The 21,150-nt window shown below is 40.8% G+C and overlaps 1 protein-coding gene across 2 annotated transcripts in view; it reads right to left on the bottom strand.

The window, feature by feature from the left end:
• Positions 1 to 21,150, bottom strand: part of kdm4aa (lysine (K)-specific demethylase 4A, genome duplicate a) — a 69,256-nt gene that overhangs the window by 36,657 nt on the left and 11,449 nt on the right. For both annotated transcript variants that reach the window (XM_043698958.2, XM_087990521.1), the window contains exons 6-11: positions 19,278 to 19,327; positions 15,540 to 15,643; positions 9,509 to 9,646; positions 8,059 to 8,336; positions 6,626 to 6,834; positions 3,066 to 3,379 (exon numbers count right to left, since the gene is read on the bottom strand). In XM_043698958.2, coding sequence (XP_043554893.1) covers positions 3,066 to 3,379; positions 6,626 to 6,834; positions 8,059 to 8,336; positions 9,509 to 9,646; positions 15,540 to 15,643; positions 19,278 to 19,327 — 1,093 coding nt within the window. The remainder of the gene's footprint in view (positions 1 to 3,065; positions 3,380 to 6,625; positions 6,835 to 8,058; positions 8,337 to 9,508; positions 9,647 to 15,539; positions 15,644 to 19,277; positions 19,328 to 21,150) is intronic.

The raw sequence follows: 21,150 nt of genomic DNA, 5'->3' as shown, positions 1-21,150 counted from the left end.
GGCACAGCAGGTCAGGCAACATCCGAGGAGCAGAGGTTTTAAAAAAAAAATGATGTTTCGGGCATAAGCCATTCATTGGGAACTTCTGCCCGAAACATCGATTTTTTTCTTGCTCCTTGGATTGTGCCTGACCTGCTGTGCTTTTCCAGCAGCACGCTCTCGACTCGGATCTCCAGCATCTGCAGTCCTCACCTTCTCTAGAGTGGAGGTGGAGCAGAGAATCAAACTGACAGGTGACTGGAAAGTCAGGAATATGCTTCAGACTGCAGTCCACCCAAGTCCCCATTCACTCTCCGGATTTTGTTTTGTTCTTTTCCAAACATGTAGTTAACTCTCAAAGGAATCTGAGATTTCTCAACTATTCTTGTGACAAGGAATTGCATATGCTAATCACTTCCCAGAGAGAGAAGTTTCCCAAGTTCTCTACTGATTCATTATGACCATGTTATATTTGTGGCACCTTGTTCTGGTGTCCACCTGCAAGTAGCAATATCACCTTCATACCTATTTGTTCAAATATTTTCTTAATCCTAAAGCCCTCCATCAGGTTACTCCACAGCCTACTGTTCTCTACAGAAGAGATTCAAAGCCTATTCAATTATCAGTATGCCCTCTCAGTTTTGGCACTATTCCACACAAGTTTTTCTTGCACCTTCTCCAGTCAGATATGTACAATACTGAAACAGACCCTTTGGTCCAACCTGTCCATGCCGACCAGATATCCCAAACCAATCTAGTCCCACCTGCCAGCACCCGGCCCATATCCCTCCCTATTCAAATACCCATCCAAATGTCTTTTAAATGTTGCAATTGTACTAATCTCCACCACTTCCTCTGGCAGCTCATTCCATACATGTATCACCCTCTGCATGAAAAAGTTGCCCCTTAGGTCTCCTTTATATCTTATCGCTCTCACCCTAAACCTATGCCCACTAGTTCTGGACTCCCCCACCCCAGGAAAAAGACTTTGTCTATTTATCCTATCCATGCCCCTCATGATTTTATAAATCTGTATAAGGTCAACCCTCAGCCTCCAATGCTCCGGGAAAACAGCCCCAGCCTGTTCATCCTCTCCCTATACCTCAAATCCTCCAACCCTGGCAATATTCTTGTAAATCTCTTCTGAACCCTTTCAAGTTTCAATCTTTCCAACAGGAAGGTGACCAGAACTGCACACAATGTTCCAACAGTGGCCTAACCAATGGCCTGTACAGCTGCAACATGACCTTTCACCTCCTATACTCAATATTCTGACCAATAAAGGCCTTCATCATTTAAAATTAGAGCACATAAGTATTCCAGTGTGGTATAACCAAGACTCTAAATATAAACATACTGTATTCACAGGGTATGAGTGTAACAGTACACCTTATTTAAAAGTCAAACTCCTGACTATTAGCCAGAAACTCCAACCCTCATACTTGCTACCTGCTCACTTCTGGAGTCAACCTCACCTTCCTTTTGGTGGCAGCAGTTGTCAGGAGCAGTTTTCAATATGATAACTAAGATCATGAAATGTTAGGACAGAATGGATTACAACTTCTTAAAAACATTACTTGTGTAAAAGTTAAGCTCTTTGGCATTTTGATAAAGAAAACTGTCAAGTAAACCTGGCTTTTGTATGAGCATGCAGACTAACTTCTGCTTTTAAATCTGTACTCACAAAATGACCTTCAATTCGTTCTATACCTTTAAATGGCCTTACTGACAGATGTCATTACATTACAAATTCAATTTTTTTGAAAAGGTTTGGGAGGTGGGCTCTAGTGCCTGGAGAAGGTGTGCTGAGCTGTTTTCTTGAACCACTGAAGTCTTAGGTTGTAGGAACACTCAACATTGCTACTGGGAAGGAAATCCCAGAATTTTAAATTCGCAACTATGACACAACATAGTTCCATGCTTGGGTTGTGTGTGTTTTGGAGGTGAACTCACAGGTGGTGTTCCCATACATTTTATGCTTTTGTCCTTCTGAGTGGCAGAGGTCACAGGTTTGAAAGGTGCTATGGGCGGAGTCATGGTGAGTTACTGCAGTGCATCTTGTGGATGGTACACACTACTGCCACTGTGTGTCTGTAGTGGATGCATCAAGCTTGGAGTCTTGCTGGAGCTGTACTCTTCCTGACACTTATTAGTTTTCAATCACATCCTTTATACTTACCTTAATGATAGCAGACAAGCATTCGGGAGATAGGAAGAGAATTACTCACCATATTTATCTAGTTGGTCCAGTTCAGTTTGTGTTCAAGACTAACTCACAAGATATTGACAATGGGAGACTCACTAACAGTAATGTCATTGAAAATCATGGAGGCAGGGGATGGTTAGATTACCTCTTGTTGAAAGTGACGCTGGCAGGTGGGACTAGATTGGATTGGGTTATCTGGTTGGCATGGACGAGTTGGACCGAATGGTCTGTTTCCGTGCTAAATATTTCCATGTCTATTGTTGCTTGGTACTCGTGGCGTAAATGTTTCTTGCCACTTGTCAGACCAATCCTGGATGTTTTCCAGGTCTTGCTACACATGGGCATAGATTCAGTATCTGAGATGTCACGAGTGGTGCTGAAAATTTACTACACAGTCAACATTCCAACTTCCCATCTTATGACAGAGTGAATGTCTTTGATGAAGCAGCTGAAGATGGTTGGATGCAAGACTGAGGAAGTCCTATAGTTATATTCTGAGGCTTGGATGAAGAACCCCAACAACTGCAACTACCTTCAAGATATGACAATTACCAGAGTGTTTTCCTCCTCAATTTGCATTGACTTTAGTTTTGCTAGGGATCCTTGATGCCATATCAAATACTGTCTCGATGTCAATGACAGTACCTCTCACTTCTGTTCTTCCAGATTCTTCTGTTCCTCTACGTGATTAAGATGCTTACTTTCCAAGGAGCATGTAACCGCTTTATTCTTAAGTTTAAGCCACCTTTATACTTATTTGTCATTTCTTATTTTTCCCCTTCACAATCATACTTACTGCATTATAGAATAGTGACATTTTCTACAGACAGAAAAGGGGAAGCACCTCCAAGCATTATGAAAATATTTGATGTATGAATACCTCTGCAAGATCCTGTTCATTGAGGCTAGTTCCAACATTTGTCTTAATTGGCTCGTTCCAGTCTGGACTATTATCAGAGTCCTCTGATGCACTTTCTTGGCTTGAGCCCTGAGTGCTTGTCATCTCTGATTCAGATGAACTGGATTCAAATGATTTCACAAGTGGGCTAGGAATATTTTGGGATGGAGTGGTCACAGAGAAGTTTAACACAGTAACAGGCGTGTCTACTGAGCTGGACATGGTTCGCTTCAATGTAAGCTTCTCTTCCCGTGGAGCATTTTCAACGTGTGGCTCAATTTGTGCTGGAGCTGATTCTGCAACAACAACAAAAAAAATGGAATTAAATAGCTTATAAACTAAAAAAAAAGTGACTTTAATAAACAATGTGCATTCTGTAAAGTAGAATATGTTCAACAGTAAAATACATTAGCAGTATTTCACAACACTTATTTGATTTGTATTATATTGTTATTTCAAACATGATATGCAAGTGCTTTACAACATTTATGATTATCTCCATTCCAGCACATGGAACCGAATCAAAAACTCCAATACTTCTCCGGACATTCAAAGGAGACCAGAAACAGCCAAAGGCAGTTGGCAGATAATGTGGAGGTCCAATTGAATTTTTTTGCCACATTTCACTAACAGCTAGCCAAAAGTGACATATCAGCTGCAGGAAGCCAAAGTCAGGGGCTCATGTTAGCAATTGGGGTTGGGAACATTGTCATAATGGCTGGATGTAGAGGGACAGTATTCTCAAGGATAAGCATGATCAACAATGATAGGAAGTAGGGCATCATCAAGTGACGGTGGAAGAGAGCGAAGGATCACTGCCTTAAAAAAAGAGAGACTCCTTTTCACTGTTGGATTTCCCAGCATTTGCTAAACATAACTAACAATTGTAAACATTAATTCTTCTTCCAAACTGTACCGTGGAAGCCTGTTCACTTTGTTACTAAAATACCTAGTCTCCTACTGTACAAAGGCCTTCAGTCTTCAATCCTAAGACCAGAAATTACTAGTATGTGGGATATTCCAATTTCAGTTGGGAAAGTGATGTGAAGAACTAAAGGCCAATGACAGTTGGCACTCAATATTCCCCTAGGAAGAAAAGAATTGGGATGAGGAACTTGGAATTCTGTTTCTGCCCACTATTCAACAGTGCCTGCAACCAAGTGCTTCAGAGGTCAAGTTTGACTGTTTTTGCATACTACCTCCCCAAATATCATAGAAAGCTTGCTTTCACTCTACGCTCAGCCATAAAGTTCAGGGCTAAGGCCATTTCCATGTTAGAGAGTATAACAGTCCTTGATGTCAAGATCGCATTTGTCAGAGTGTGGCATCAAGGATGCCCTAGCAAAACTAGAATCAATGGAAATCAGGGGAAAACTCTTCACTGTTTGGAATCATACCTGGCACACAGGAACATAGTTGTGTCATCCCGTTTCTCCCCCTCAGTCAAAGCAAAATGCTCAGAGACACAGTATAGTTTTACCTCCTTCATCTTTATTCTGGGCCCTGGAGGGAGAGAGAACAATCGCCCATGTGCGCAGGAACATGGGTTCCCGGTCTTCTCTTGAACAAGGGTTTCTCTATGAACTATATAATCATTTTACAGGGAGAAGCATCTAGATAAGGCAACATATTTATTAATTGGGTGACTGTTACAATCAACGAGTATCAATAGCAGAGATCAAGCACTTTACTGTTATACAAAGAATGTTCTTAACCTTGTTTATTGGATTCATACAATGGATACTTTTTCCCTTGTTAGCTGACCTTACATGCTTCTAATATCGTTAAATGTCTCTATATAATGACTGCTTTTGTACCTTGTTAACCCATTTCCCATACATTTAACAATGGAGTGTTAGAGGTAAGTTTTTATCTGATCTGAGTCATGCTCAGCTGAACCTCTTTTCACAAAACTCAGAACTTTACTCTTTCCCTGCCTGCTTATACCCTATACACATAGTCAGTTGTAGTTGTTGGAGTTCAATCATTTCCGCTCCAGGATATCTGCAAGAGTTGCTCAGGGTACAGTCCAAGGCCCAACCTTCTTACCTTCCCTCCACTGTAAAGATCAGAAGTCGTAATGTTCACTAATGACTGCACAATGCCCAGTACCATTTGTGACTCTTCAGATACTGAAGCAGCCCATGTTCAAAAGTAAAAAGAACTGGGCATTATCCAGGCTTGGGCTTAAAACAGGCAAGTAACATTCATGCAGCACAAATACCACGCAATGACCATTTCCAAGAAAGGGACAATCTAACCAAGAGCCCTTGAAATTCAGTGCCAGTGAATCCCGCATTATCATCTTGGGAGTTAGCATTGACCACAAACTGATCTGGACTCTCAATAGAAATACAGTGGCTACAAGAACAAGCCAGGGGTTAGGAATACGACAGTGGCAAACATACCTCCTGACTCCCCAAAGCCTATCTACTATCCATACTGTACAAGTCAGGAGTGTGATGGAATACTCCCTACTTGCCTAGATGGATGCAGCTCCAACAATACTCAAAGTAACCTGCTTGACTGGCATCACATCCACAAACATTCACTCCCTCCACCACCATTTAGAGTAAGCACTAGCTGGAAGCTTCTCTGCAGAAATCCTTAGACAACATCTTCGAAACCCATGACCACTACCATCTGAAAGGATGGGGGAAGCAGATACTTGGGAACATCACCACCTGTACGTTTCCTTCCAAGTCACTCACCACCCTCACGTGGAATTATATTACCATTCCTTTACTGTCACCCGGTCAAAGTTCTGGAATTCCCTCCCCAACAGCATAGTCAGTCTACCTACAGAATACAGATCATAGAGGTTCAAGGAGTGAGCTCACCATCACCTTAAAGGGCAACTATCGGTCAGACAATAAATGCTAACCAGTCAACAATGTCCATGTCCCACACATGAAAACTCAGTCTGTTCACCCCACTTTAAATTGTTGGGCATTGGTCTTTGAAAATTAATGTAAAGGAGAGACTTCAGTGTGCAGGATGACCTGCTTCATCATGGTCCAGGCCAATTTGAGGTCAGTAGGAACAATGCATGTAGTTAATTTCAGAGATGCATCTGGACATTGACATACTATTTAAGTTTTACTGGTGTCCCACTGAGGGAGAGGAACAGATATGGAGAACTTCCTCTAATATGCACTGGTTCTCTTCTCTCCTTTATCAGCCAATTCACAGGTTAAACTTTCTGGTCTCTCCAGCAATCCTCAAGCTACAGAAGGCCTTATCTGCACCCTAAAAGGTCTATTGGGCCACAGATGGGCAACCCACTTATGTTTCCTTGTTGCTTGTGAAATTACAGACTGGTGGGTTGCATGAAGAAAATCCCTTAAATTTATACCTGGAGGTTGCCTGTCAAATTTGGCCCCATCTCTCCAAGAAAACAATAGCAGGTAATAGGCTTGATTTGTGCATAGAAATTAACAAAGTTAAAAAAGTTATCAACCAGCATTATACAATCATGTTGTTATCTCTCCTGAAAGATGCGAAAAGGTAAAAAAACTAAAATCGTTTCTACAAAAACATACCTTGAACACCTACATCAGCACTGTCACCCACCACTTTACTAAATTCCTCCTTATCCTTTTTCATGACTCCCTTAGAGTCTCCAGATTCGCTTTGTGGAACAGGATTACTCCCTTCACTTTCCTTCAGAATGGCAGTATTTTCATTCACTTCCTGCGGCAGCTCAAGACAAACTTTGTGCCTTTTTGCTCCGATTCGATGCTGTATTGGACTGGGTAATGAAAGACAGTAATCATCAGATAAAGCACACTAGATATCTATTGATGTCTATAAACAGAGAAAAAAAAAATTCCATTCCATACTGAACTATAAAGTCAACTTGTTTTTTGGTTGCATTCCACCAACGTCCTTCTTTTACTTTCCACAGCTAGTCTAATTTTCTAGGTATTGTTTCTTATCTGAGTTAACGGGTCCCACCACGTAAAACATTATAGTGGATACTTGCCAAATGGATTTGTGCTGTACAGATCAATAACTTCACTAGCTTCAATATTTTGGTGTTGACAAATTTATGGTTATTGCCAATCTGCAGTTCCTTAGCTGCATTAACACATTTAATGGTATAAAAGAACTTGAGACTTATCCCATGACAGCTCAAAAAAAAACAATTTTTCAGTACATTCTGATCACATAGTCTACTGTAATGCGTGATTAAATTATTTCTATCTACTTGTTAAAATATTGCTCCTATGTAAGATAACACGTTAACACATCTGTCACTAAAATGTCAAATAAACATATGCTAAAGAGTATTTAAAAATATGACCATGGAACAAGAGTAGTCTACTGGCCTTTAGAGACTTGTCTGCCTTTCAACACATTCATAGCGGAGCTGATTTTAAACTCAACTGTATATTCTTGCACATCAATGACAATGTTTCATCTACTTGGTTAACAAGAATCTATCTACATCTTCCTTAAAAATATCCGAAGATTCTGCATCCACTGCCTCCAATGTGCAACACCTTATTCTAGGTTTAAGATGACTATTAATAGAAAATTCAAATTATAGATAACCGGAATTGCTGTGTCAGTATCTTGATTTGATAACTAAGCTACTTTGAATAAAAGCTCATAATATCATGCAGAAATTATTTTTCTCTTTACAGAAATAAACCGAGTAAATCCCGTTGCAACAAAGCTTGATTGTCAAATGAAAATTGATTCCATGATATGAAAAAGAAATTCATGTCAAGATTTGAACCAAAGGATAATACACACCAGCTTACAAACTAATAAGCAGCATTCCTTGAAAAGATAATCACTGTCCCTAGGCCAAGACTAACGTTATTTTTCTTTCTTCAAACAGAATGTCATGTTCAACAAAAAAAAAAGCAGTATTAACAAAGTTAGCAACATTTCCCCACATCATAACAGTATATGGAGTTTGCCAGTTTAGCATTGGACAGATACATGCAGTGAACAAATGTTTCACCTTTTTATTTCATCACCATCATCCTGCTGCGTGGATACTTCTTTTTCAAGTTTGTCATGCGATTCCTTTTCAGCAGTATCAGCATCCCGGTCCTTCAAACTCTTTGCAGTTACAGAGTTTAATTCTCCACCAAGAAATTCAACTGCTTCTGGAGTGGCTCGTGTGTGGTCAATGAAAATGGTATCTTTTCCTACTTTCCACAACTTGTAACGTTCAGGCTGAAATTTGCGCACAAAAACATCCATCGAAATTTTTACCATATCCTTCCGGCACGAGCACTGGATAGAGGACAGTGAAACAAAGATAGTTGGAGCCATGTAATAATGCCATAAACATTTTGACAGAAATTTTAATGGTTCGGTACAACTGTATTATGGATCAAGAACGCACAAGCCAGGTTAACAGCTTAAACAAAACTATGTTCTAAATTTGAGGCTGCTCAAGAGCAATGAAACTGCCAAATCAATTATGGTGCACTAATACTATAGGAGATTTCCTTCCAATTCACATAAGATCCTGGTCTTCTATGAGAAGTGTTTTCTGCAAGTTAACCAACTACTTCCAAACTTCCTATAATTTTGGATATGCACATTAATGACAAACCTACATCAGTCATAGAGTTATAGAGATGTACAACATGGAAACAGACCCTTCCATGCCCTCCTTTGTAAACCTCTATAAGGTCACTCCTCAGCCTCCGATACTCCAGGGAAAACAGCACCTGCCTGCTCAGGCTCTTCCTACAGCTCAAATCCTCCAACCCTGGCAACATCCTTGTCAATCTTTTCTGAACCCTTTCACAACATCTTTCCAATAGGAAGAAGACCAGAATTGCATGCAATATTCCAACAGTGGCCTAACCAATTACCTGTACAGCTGCAACATGACCTCCCAACTCCTGACCAATAAAGGAAAGCCTACCAAACATCTTCTTCTCTACCCTATCTAACTGCGACTCTACTTTCAAGGAGCTATGAACCTGCACTCCAAGGTATCTTTGTTCAACAACACTCCCTAGGACCTTACCATTAAGTGTATACGTCCTGCTAAGATTTGCTTTCCCAAAATGCAGCACCTCGCATTTATCTGAATTAACCCCCATCTGCCACTTCTCAGCCCAATGGCCCATCTGATCAAGATCCCGTTGTAATCTGAGATAACATTCTTCGCTGCCCACCACACCTCCAATTTTGGTGTCATCTGCAAACTTACTAAGCATACCTCTTATGCTCGCATCCAAATCATTTATGTAAATGACAAAGTAGTAGAGTACCCAGCACCGATCCTCGTGGCACTCCACTGGTCACAGGACTCCAGTTTGAAAAAGTCAATAGTCCTAATAATCTCACGGAATACTGATCTTTACCACCTGGATAACTTTAAGTCAAATGATTATCAGGAAACCTGTTATTTTCAGAATTCAGTAATAAATACCAAAGAGTAAACATACCAGAACAGCATGTTTCCCATACTCTATCCATCTTAATGTGGCAAAGTTTGTTGATTCAGCACAGTTAAAACCATGGTTAAAGCCAGCATGATAGCCATATGGGAATGTGATCATAAATTCGCCTGCCTCTTGAGTTATCTATGAATAAATGAAGAGCTAGTTCAATTAATTAAGTAAAACATACAAAAACATTATATAATTAATTAGACAGAAATGGACAAGGTTGAGAATTAACTGCTGAGGAAAATCTCAGTCTAGTTTTCTTCTTACTACTGAACTATAAACACTTGCAATGATTTGGCAACATTAATACACCAAATTTCTGCCAACAGAGTAACCATTACAAGCAGAGCATAGACTGAACACCAGCTTCTCAACTGGCATTTTACAGTACTGCTAAATTGCAACAGTGTTTGGGCTGATGTGTTTTTGTTTTGAAAGTTGCTTTGCTTAAAGGAACATTCCTGTTCAAGACTCTAGCCATATTCAGAAGAGCAGTATATTGTACAAACTCTTTTCTACTTCAAAATCCAAATTTCCATCATGAAGAGGAGTCTCTACAGTTAAGAAAATGTTCGAAGTGGACTAAAATCACAAGTTCTACCTACAAAAATAGCACTTCCAATTTTCATGGGGCAGGAGTGGAGCCAAGCAGGGCTTTGCTTATAAATATTTGACAGAAATGATGAACCATTTAAAATTTACAGCTGTCTCTAAGAAGTGAAAGATAGGTACCCTTACAGGATACTCTGCTCAGAATGCAGAGTATGCACTTTAGACTTGCTAAAAGAAAAGGTGTGGGCCAGTGCCAGTGTCTTTTAGGACTTTTAAATGTAGAGATGTTAATGTCTCGCTGAGATTTCCTTGAAAGTTTCTCAATTTCCCTCTATTAGGTGGTTTATAATACAATGCCTTTCTTATTTCTCAGTTCCACCCAGATAACCTGCCTGGATGTATTTCCAGGAATATCCTCCCCAAGTACAACTGTAATGCTATCCCTTATCAAAAAGGCCACTCCCCCTCCTCTTTTGCCTCCCTTTCTGTCTTTCCTGTAACATTCGTATCCTGGAACATCAAGCTGCCAGTCCTGCCCATCCCTGAGCCATGTTTCTGTAATTGATATGATATCCCAGTCCTATGTTCCTAACCATGCCCTGAGTTCATCTGCCTTCCCTGTTAGGCCCCTTGCATTGAAATAAATGAAGTTTAATTTATTAGTCCTACCTTGTCCCTGCCTGCCCTGACTGTTTGACTCGCTTCTGTTCTCAACTGTACCAGTCTCAGGTTGATCTCTTTCCTCACTATCTCCCTGGGTACAGATTGTTGAGCAATATGTTTGGATTGGATGGGATATTCTTTTATTTCTGGACACATTGCTGGAGACTCAAAGATTTCCTGCCCAACTTGCCTCACACCCAGCACATACTCAGCTGGTCTCAAGTAGCCACACCAAACTTACAATAACCCTACAATTCCCCACTCACTAATGAAAGAAGGGAGGATGGGTGCGTATTTTCAAAAAGGTCAAATTCACAGAATTAGGAGCTCTTCAGTTTTTGCTTTCCTACCAGGGAATAAAAATCTCGCCCAAAAGATGCAATGACATCTGAGCAGTATAATTTAGGTACATCTAAACTGGTTGTTGTGGTTCTGTTCGCCGAGCTGAGAATTTGTGTTGCAGACGTTTCGTCCCTTGTCTAGGTGACATCCTGGGTGCTTGGGAGCCTCCTGTGAAGCGCTTCGGTGATGTTCCCTCTGGCATTTATAGTGATTTGTACCTGCCGCTTCCGGTTGTCAGTTCCAGCTGTCTGCTGCAGTGGCCGGTATATTGGGTCCAGGTCGATGTGCTTATTGATTGAATCTGTGGATGAGTGCCATGCCTCTGGAATTCCCTGACTGTTCTCGGTTTGGCTTATACTATAATAGTAGTATTGTCCCAGTCGAACTCATGTTGCTTGTCATCTGCATGTGTGGCTACCAAGGATAGCTGGTCATGTCGTTTCGTGGCTAATCGGTGTTCATGGATGCAGACTGTTAGCAGTCTTCCTGTTTGTCCTATGTAGTGTTTGTGCAGTCCTTGCATGGGATTTTGTACACTACATTGGTTTTGCTCATGCTGGGTATCGGGTCCTTCGTCCTGGTGAGTTGTTGTCTGAGAGTGGCTGTTGGTTTGTGTGCTGTTATGAGTCCTAGTGGTCGCAATAGTCTGGCTGTCGGTTCAGAAATGTTCTTGATGTATGGTAAAGTGGCTAGTCCTATTGTGGCATGTCCTCATTCCGTTGTCATTCCTTTAGGCATCTGTTGATGAAATTTGCGGGGGTATCAGTTTTTGGTGAATACATTGTATAGGTGTTCTTCTTCCTCTTTTTGCAGTTCTGGTGTACTGCAGTGTGTTGTGGCCCTTTTGAACAGTGTCTTGATGCAACTTCTTTTGTGTGTGTTGGGGTGATTGCTTTCGTAGTTTAGGACTTGGTCTGTGTGGCTTTCCTGTATACCTTTGTGGTGAATGCTCCGTTCGGTGTTTTCTGTACCATCACATCTAGGAATGGGAGTTGGTTGTCCTTTTCTTCCTCTCTAGTGAATCGGATTCCTGTGAGTGTGGCGTTGATGATCCGAGGTGTGTTCTCTATTTCTGTGTTTTTAATGGTTACAAAGGTATCTGATATCTGACACAGAGTTTGGGTTGAATTTGCGGTAAGACTGTTTGTTCTAACCTTTGCATTACCGCTTCTGCTAGGAGTCCAGAGATAGGTGAGTCCATGGGTGTGCTGTTGATTTGTTCATATATTTGGTTGTTGAATGTGAAGTGTGTTGTGAGGCACAGATCCAGTAGTTTGAGTGTGCAGTCTTTGCTGATAGGTTCCCCATCTTGTTGTCAGTTCTGTCTGTCCAGCAGGTTGGCTATTGTTTCTCTGGCTCGGGTTTTGTCGATAGAGGTGAACAGTGCCGTTACATCGAATGAGACCATAGTTACTTCCTTGTCTATGTGTATATTTCTGATGATGTCCAAGAATTCCTGTGTTGACTGTATAGAGTGTCTGGATCCGCTGATCAGGTGTTTCAGTTTCTGCTGTAGTTCTTTAGCCAGTTTGTGTGATGGTGTCCCTGTAGTGATACTATGGGTCTGAGTGGGATGTTTGGTTTGTGCACTTTAGATAGTCCATAGAATCTGGGGGTGTTGTTGCTTTCAGGTTTCAGACTTGGTAGGTCAGACTTGGTTATCTGTCTTTTTTTTGTAGGTGACTCAGTGTGTTGTTTATCCTATTGGTGAGCTGTGGGGTGGGGTCAAACTCCCTCTTTTGTAGGTTTTGGTATCTGCAAGTAGTTGTTGTGCTTTTTGGATGTACTCTGCTTTGTCCAGGATGACCGTCATTCTGCCTTTGTCTGCTGGTAGTATGATTATGTTCTTATCGTTTCTTAGTGCTTTTAGTGCTTCCCTCTCCTTGGTGTTGAGGTTATGTGTTTGTCTTTTCCTTGTTATCAGGGGTACGATACTTTGTCTCACTGTTTGTTGTGTCTCTTCTGTCAGTCCATTGTTTCTGAGTGTGCATTCTAGTGCTGTTAGGAAGTCTGCTGTCTTGGCGTCCCTGTGGTTGTAGTTGAGTCCCTTGGCCAGTATTGTTCCTTCCATGTCTGTGAGCTGTCTGTGGGAGAGGTTTCTAATCCAGGAGTGTGTTGTGGTGTCCTCTCTGTTGTGTGTTCGTTTGGTCATTTTTTCTTTTAGTGCCGTTTTTTAGCGGTGCATGGTCCTGTTCTATGGTCCGGGTCCATTCCCGATTGGTGGTTTTTGAAATTAACGATTTTTGGCGCGCAATTTCTTGTCTGTATTTGTGTCGTCTGTGGTGTGCGTCTGTGATCATTACTTGGATCATCCTGAATCCATTCTGTCTGGCTGGGTCCCTGGCTTGTGGGTTGTTGACTGGTGGTCTGTATCTGACACGTGGTGGAAGGATTCGATTCTTTCGGCATTCGTGCAGGAACTGGAGTTGTTCATATGTGGCGCTTAGGCGGTTGGCACAGGATTCCCATTTCCTGGCTTGTCTTAGCATCTTTCGCCCGTAGGTGTTCAAAGTTTGGGAGAAGATTTGTAGCTCGGGTGCTCGTTGTGGTTCTGTTCGCCGAGCTGGGAATTTGTGTCGCAGACGTTTTGTCCCCTGTCTACGAAAGCAACCACCCTAACACACACAAAAGAAGTTGCATCAAGATACTGTTCAAAAGAGCCACAACACACTGCAGTACACTAGAACTGCAAAAAGAGGAAGAAGAATACCTATACAATGTATTCACCAAAAACTGATACCCCCGCAAATTTCATCAACAGATGCCTAAGGGAATGACAACGGAATGAGGACATGCCACAATCCAAAGGACTAGCCACACTACCATACATCAAGAACATTTCTGAACCGACAGCCAGACTATTGCGACCACTAGGACTCATAACAGCACACAAACCAACAGCCACTCTCAGACAACAACTCACCAGGACAAAGGACCCGATACCCAGCATGAGCAAAACCAATGTAGTGTACAAAATCCCATGCAAGGACTGCACAGAACACTACATAGGACAAAAAGGAAGACAGCTAATGGTCCGCATCCATGAACACCAACGAGCCACGAAACGACATGACCAGCTATCCTCAGCAGCCACACACGCAGATGACAAGCAACATGAATTCGACTGGGACAACACTACTATTATAGGACAAGCCAAACAGAGAACAGCCAGGGAATTCCTAGAGGCATGGCACTCATCCACAGATTCAATCAATAAGCACATCGACCTGGACCCAATATACCGACCACTGCAGCGGACAGCTGGAACTGACAACCGGAAGCGGCAGGTACAAATCACTATAAATGCCGGAGGAAACATCACAGAAGCGCTTCTCAGGAGGCTCCCAAGCACTGAGGATGTCACCTAGACAGGGGACAAAACGCCTGCAACACAAATTCCCAACTCAGTGAACAGAACCACAACAACGAGCACTCGAGCTACAAATCTTCTCCCATACATTGAACATCTAAGCTGGGTCAAATTTGCACCTATCATCCCCTAACTAGTCATTCAGCACTGTGTGTACACCTACTCCAGATGGAATAGAGTGGTTCTGCAATACAGATCAGCCAGCAATGCACACACACCAAATGGCCAAATAAATTTCATGTAAAGCTGAATTTAATAGAAGCATAAGCATTAATTCCAATATATTCTACAAATGGATAGTAGAGATCCTCAAACATTTTACCACTCCATTGATAAGGAAGGTATATAAAACACAAGTAACCAATAAACACTTCAGGCAAAAAATGCTTTAAAGAATTAAAAAGGAGAAAAAAAAACTACTTCAACAACTCTGTATGGAGATTATTTTCCAATTTTTAGCTAGCTAAGATCATCTAGACATCAGAGCATTAAGTGCACAATAAACAGTTCTTCCTCAATTTTAACTCTTTGTTCAAATATATAGCAAATGATTCTAAAAACAATTATTTCCTTATTCATAGAGTATAGATTTGGATACTGGCTGAGAGAAGAAAATTTTCAGATGAATATTGTTGGAACAAAAGTTAACTTGCAACCAACTTTCACAATCCAACTGTTTTACACTATTTTCATTTCAACTTAAAAACTGTTGAATGCTGCTGTTGTTTCTACTAGTTAAATTACAGCCTTACAACTCAAGTACCCAGCCTCTCCAGAAACATGTCATTTTCTTTGAAAATGTTGTTGCACCTGATGCAGCTGCATGCTACACTCAAACTTTGTAATGGTTAAAGGAATCAATAAAACTGCAGACTGAGTGCAAATAAACTATAGCCATCCTACTTGGTTTGGTTATAATCTTACTTCACTAGTTTATTTTGATCAACAAGTTCCAATACAAAGTAGCTGAAATAAAGTCAGCATAAAATGGAATACAACAGCAGCACAGACACATTATCCTCCACCCTGCCATTTCAATAAAAGCAACCATACCAAAATAATTTAGAATTTAAAACTATTACTGTAGTATGACATACATACCCTATCAAATGGGATTCCATATTTCTTGAGAATAGAAGGGGATATTAAGGTCATCTTATGCCGCAGAAATGCTTCACAGCTTTGAGCGCTACCTGGGAAAAAGCCTATTTATAACAAAGTACAAAATTCAAGTTTAAAATTCAAAGGAAAAGCCATTTGGCTCATGGAACTTATCACTCAATTTTTAACCATTCCAGCTGTACCCTGAACACCCCAATCAATTCTTATGGTGTGCCTGTTAAATCATTCCAATACTTATACCTTAAAAAGAAATATTTTCTGATAACAGTTTCAAAATCGCTTTTCATGAATTTTGAACTCTAATACTCTTAAAGATGGTGTGGGGGAAATCATCATGTCAGAATCATTTTGTTTTTTTAAATAATGGCTCTTAGACTTGTTTTCCACTCTGCAAAGTGTCCATAAGGAGAAGCTTCTTGTATTTCACTCAAGAGCTGGAATGCAAGAAACAGTCTTTGAAAAATAAACACCATTTTAAAACAGCCTGAGAAGAGGAGGCAGATTGGTGAGAACATCTTTAGCCAGAAGATACATCAAGAACATTTCATTGACAACCAATTCTCAGCCCTGGCAGAGAGATTCCGATTGGTCAGGGTGTAGCCCTAGAAATGCTGTCTCCATGATCCCTGTTTTGAATAAGATACGCACAACGCGTCTCCAAATTCCTTTTGTCTGTGTAAAACAGGGTCCTACATGTAGCATGGAAAGACTCTTCCAGTCCAAGTCATTCATGCCGACCAAGTTTCCACGTTAAATTAGTCCCATTTGCCCATGTTTAGCGTATATCCCTCTCAACTGTTCCTATTCAAGTACCTGTCCAATGTCTTTTAAATGTTGCAGCTGTAACAGCATCCATCAAGTCCCCTGTTAGTTTGTTAGACATGCCAATCAACCTGTATACGAAAAGGCTGCCCCCTCAAGTCCCTTTTAAATCTTTTTCCTTTTAAAAATATGACCCCTAGCTTTGAACTCCCCTAGCCTAGGGAAAAGACCTTTGCTATTCACCTTATCCATGCCCCTCATGATTTTATAAAGCTGTTTAAGCTCACCCTTCAACCTTCCATGCTCCAGTGAAAAACATCCCAGCCAATGTTTATAACTCAAACCCACCATTCCTGGCAATATCCTGATAATTCCTAAACCCTCTTCAATATATCCTTCCTATAGCAGGTGACCAAAACTGTCCACAATACTCCAAAAGTAACCTCATCAACATCCTGTATAACCTCAACCAATTCCTATACTCAAATGGTCTGAGCAATGAAGACAAGCGTACTAAATACCTGTGGTGTAACTTTCAAAGAACTGTGCACTTGAACCCAGAGGTCTATTTGTTCAATAACACTATCCAAGGCTCTACCATTAAAAGTGTACAAATCCAGCCCTTGTTTGATTTACCAAATTGCAATACCTCGCATTTATCCAAATTAACCTCCATCTGTCACTCTTCAGCCTACTGGCCTAATTATCAGGATCCCTTTGTAATCTTAGATAACCTCTTTTACTTACAAATGTTTCCTAAATTATTGATATAAATGACAAACAAAAAAGTGGACTCAGCACCGAACCTTGTAGAGCATTGCTGTTTACAGACTCCAGTCCAAAACAAGTCCCTTCACCACCACTGCATGTCTCCTACTATCAAACTAGTTTCATATCCAATTGACAAACTGTCCCTGAAACCAATGTGATCTAATTTTACTAATCAGTCAACCATGTAGAACATTGTGACCAGCTTTACTAAAGTCCACGCAGATATTTACTGCTCTGCCCTCAATCTTTTTGGTTACATATTCAAAAAAAGGCCCAATCAGGTTTGACAGACATGCCTTCTCACACTCAAAGCCATGGTGACTATCCATAACCAGTTCTTAACTCTCTAAATGCACATAAATCCTCTATCAAAATCCTCTCCAACAACTTACCCACCACTGTTATTAGATTCACCTATCAATAGTTCCGACACTTCTCTTTACACCCTTTCTTAAATGACATTTGTCACCCTCAAATCCTCTGGCACCTCACCCATGGCTACGGATGATACAAGTATCTCTGCCGGGACCCGCTATCTCTTCCCTAAATTCCCAGACATCCTGGGGGTACACTTGATCTGGTCCTGGAGAATTAGCCACCTATAAGCTTAAAGTTTTTAGCTTCTAGCATGTGCAAATGCATCAAATAGTGATCCCAGCTGATAATCTTAAAATGATTTCACATGTGTATCTCAGTCCAGATAATTTCATATGAATTTCAATAGCAGAGTACCTAATGGCAGATATAATTTTCTAAGGCTTGCAAATATGGGCTGGCTGAACGGAGACATAAGCTGCAAGCTGCAAATGGTCAACAGCACAAACTGTTCTTATGGCCTACACACCGTGCATCACTCTGGCACTTGAACTCATTACTAATTGGATGGGTTTGGTAGGGTAAATGTCATTTTGTCTTGAGAGCAGTACCCTATTAATGAGAAAACCACACATGGATTTACTGCAAAGTAGTAGCATGAGATGGCTAACTTCATTCATTGTTTACATTTTTGAGATGGTTTCCCCTTTCAGGATAATCAGAGGTATACTGGGCATCACCTGGTGCCAAGTGGTGGATTAGGCCCTTAGATGAGGTTTTATGACTGACAATGACAATGACAATGACAATGATATATTCAAGGAGGGTATCCGTTATCACATAGGACATCACTTCACTCAAATGGGTAACTAACAAGCCATTGAAATAGAATGGAAGGAAATGGCAAGGAGTTCCTCCTTTAAACATGAGTTGCTTCGCTCCTTTGTCTGTTGCTGAAAGGGTCAGTTTTCCACTGCTTTTTCGGAGCTCACAATCTCAAACTTCAACTTGCATCCCCACGTGGGGAAGCCTTGCAATATACAGCTATTAAGTTTGTAGAATCTGCCAAAGTTTACTTCATGTACAATCAGAAAATGTGATTAAAAGCACTACACTATATTAGAGTTGAAAGTAACTTATGTATTTTCAATTTTCTTCACTCCCAAAACAGAACTGTAAACAAGAAAGTCAGACTCCTTTTCATCAAGATCAGAGCAGTTAATTAAACCAGACTTGGTAGATTGGGCAGCCAACATCAAACTCCAGGTCAGTAGAAAGCAGCAACTCAAACGGGAACAATTGCAAAGCATGTCACCAGGAACAGTCAGTCAGTCAGTCAGCAAAACAAGAGCTGCAAGCAACAGGATTCGATGTATTGAAAAATACTTTGTCCCCTTAAGACGGGTGGGAGTTAGGAGAGCAAGAGCTTTCTTTAAAGAAAATTCAATATTGTACACCCATTAGCTAGACAGACTTTTTGTTTTAAAACGCAGTTCCACTTTAAAACCTTGTCTTTCACAAAGGGAAGAATTCTGAAGTCAAGTCAAAACTGTAATGTTTTAGTAATTGTTTGACTGACATATATGATGGAAAGACCTCTGCAATCTGGACCTAAAGGTCACAGAGCTCAACTACATCTCAGGATTATTTGTCAGTTATTTACAACTGACACTCATTGACATTCCAGAGTGATGCGCCAGTGACCAGCAAGGATTGAACTCTCATTTGCTTTAAAGAGAAAAATCAAACGTGTGTAATATTTCTACCATGCAGCAAACTCCTTACAGTTTATCAAAATGTAGGAATTACATGAAACAGAAAGCAAGAAATTCAAACAAAGATCAAATAGATTGCAATACAAGTCTTTACCTTTAGCGAGACGTTCCAATCGCTTTCCATGCTCTGGTGGAACAGTGTACCTATGAGAGTAAAGATAGATATAATTATTTACTACGTAAACTGCACATTCCTTACTTGAATATGCTATTTTGAGAGACACATAAGCAGCTGCATAATTCTATGAATGACTGGAGTTTTAAGTTCAAAACATTGTAGATCTCCATACCTAAATATAGTCACTAAAGAATTGAAGAAAATGTTTTCTTTGGTTCTGACATTTCAAGGAAAAAGCTATAGTACAACTGTATTAAAATTATGTTGATTTCAAGCAGAGGAGCAATAAAACAACAAAACAGTCGGTCCTGATATAATGTGATAGTTCCAGTCTCGTGCAATCTCACGTTATAAGAAAATCGCACAATGGCAGCGCCATTTTAACCTAATGGGGCTAGAACTGCATTATAGCCAGCACGGGTAAGAAAAGTTTGTATTCTACAAATAACAGTCTGGTCTAAATTCTTTAATCGTGTTCAAGCCAATTCAAGTTGAAGAAACACACATTATAGCAGAACCGACTGTAGTGTATTTTAAACTAGGAACCCAAATTTGTTTAACCGATACAAGTGATTTGTTTCATTAAATTTTAGAGTCACGGAATAGAATAGAATTCCTACAGCATAGAAGCAGGCAATTCAGCCCATCGAGTACACACGGATACTCCAAACAGCATCCAACCCAGACACATCTCCTACCCTATCCCTGTAACCTTGTATTTCCAGCACTAATCCACCTGACCTACACATGTTTGGACTGTGGGAGGAAACCAAAGCACCCAGAGGCGGGGAGAATGGGCAAACTGCACACACAGTTGCCCAAACGTGGAATCGAACCTGGGTCCATGGTGCTGAGAGGCAGCAGTGCTAACCACTGAGCCAACCTGATTAAAGCAAAAGCAGGACAGCCAGCTAGTCAACTCCATGCCAGCTCTGAAAGAAAAGTTAAGCAGGACCCATTTCCACATACTTTCCTGTGGTCCTGCAAATTCTCTATTCAGATGCACGTTCAATTCCCTGTTGGAGACCTATGACTGAAACTGCCTCTACCACATGCATTCTGGATCCTCTCTCTTCACTTGCTAAACTAAAAAAAAGATTTTGCCTTATGTTGCTTTTGGTTATTTTGCTAATCGTTTTAAATTTCTGTCCATTAAATTTCTGCCTTGAGCCAGTTTTTCTCTCTATTTGATTTGCCTAGACCTCATGATTTTAAGAACATCTGTCAATCTCCTTGCCTGCAAATAAGTCAGTGCTAGCCACAACAGAACCAATGCCAAACCCATTAATTTCCTTCAATCCCAACCATCCCAGTGCACTGTCCTCTGGCCAGAATAAATAAATCTTGAATATTCTGCCAAAATCAGTTCTTTTCACAACTTACTTGAATTTCACTTCTGAGTCCCCTCTAACCATTCTTTGATTTTAGTTTAAGAAGTTCATAGCCTCAACACAAGGTGATGCAAATGCAGTGAGATAAACCATCCTCAAGAGGGCCTGTGGCATAGAGGTAGCACCCCCATTTCAGAAGCCCAAGCCACACCAGTCAGCCAACAAAGGAGTATGCATAACATGGTCAAACAGGTCATGTATCAACTTGTAAATCCTTCCAACATGCACATATGACAAGCAATGAGAATGGGAGATGCCTGGTTAGCGACATGATAAATTAGAATAGTTAACTATAGTCAGGGTAAAATACACATATTAAACAGAAGTGTATGTTGCCACAGCGCACCGACTCCTTGAGGGGTGGGTTGGCTGGACAGCCTGTCTGGATCACACTGGTGCCAATGCTACAGAGCTTGATCATTGGTCAGGCTGGGCTGAATTCAGGACCTGCCTCCTTG

This window comes from Chiloscyllium plagiosum, unplaced genomic scaffold, assembly GCF_037043375.1.
Source record: "Chiloscyllium plagiosum isolate Xiang-an unplaced genomic scaffold, Cpla_swu_hap1 HiC_scaffold_9, whole genome shotgun sequence".
NCBI classification, from domain to species: domain Eukaryota; kingdom Metazoa; phylum Chordata; class Chondrichthyes; order Orectolobiformes; family Hemiscylliidae; genus Chiloscyllium; species Chiloscyllium plagiosum.
The sequence above is the reverse complement of the archived record's forward strand: the minus strand, read 5'-3'. Positions and strand labels throughout refer to the sequence as shown.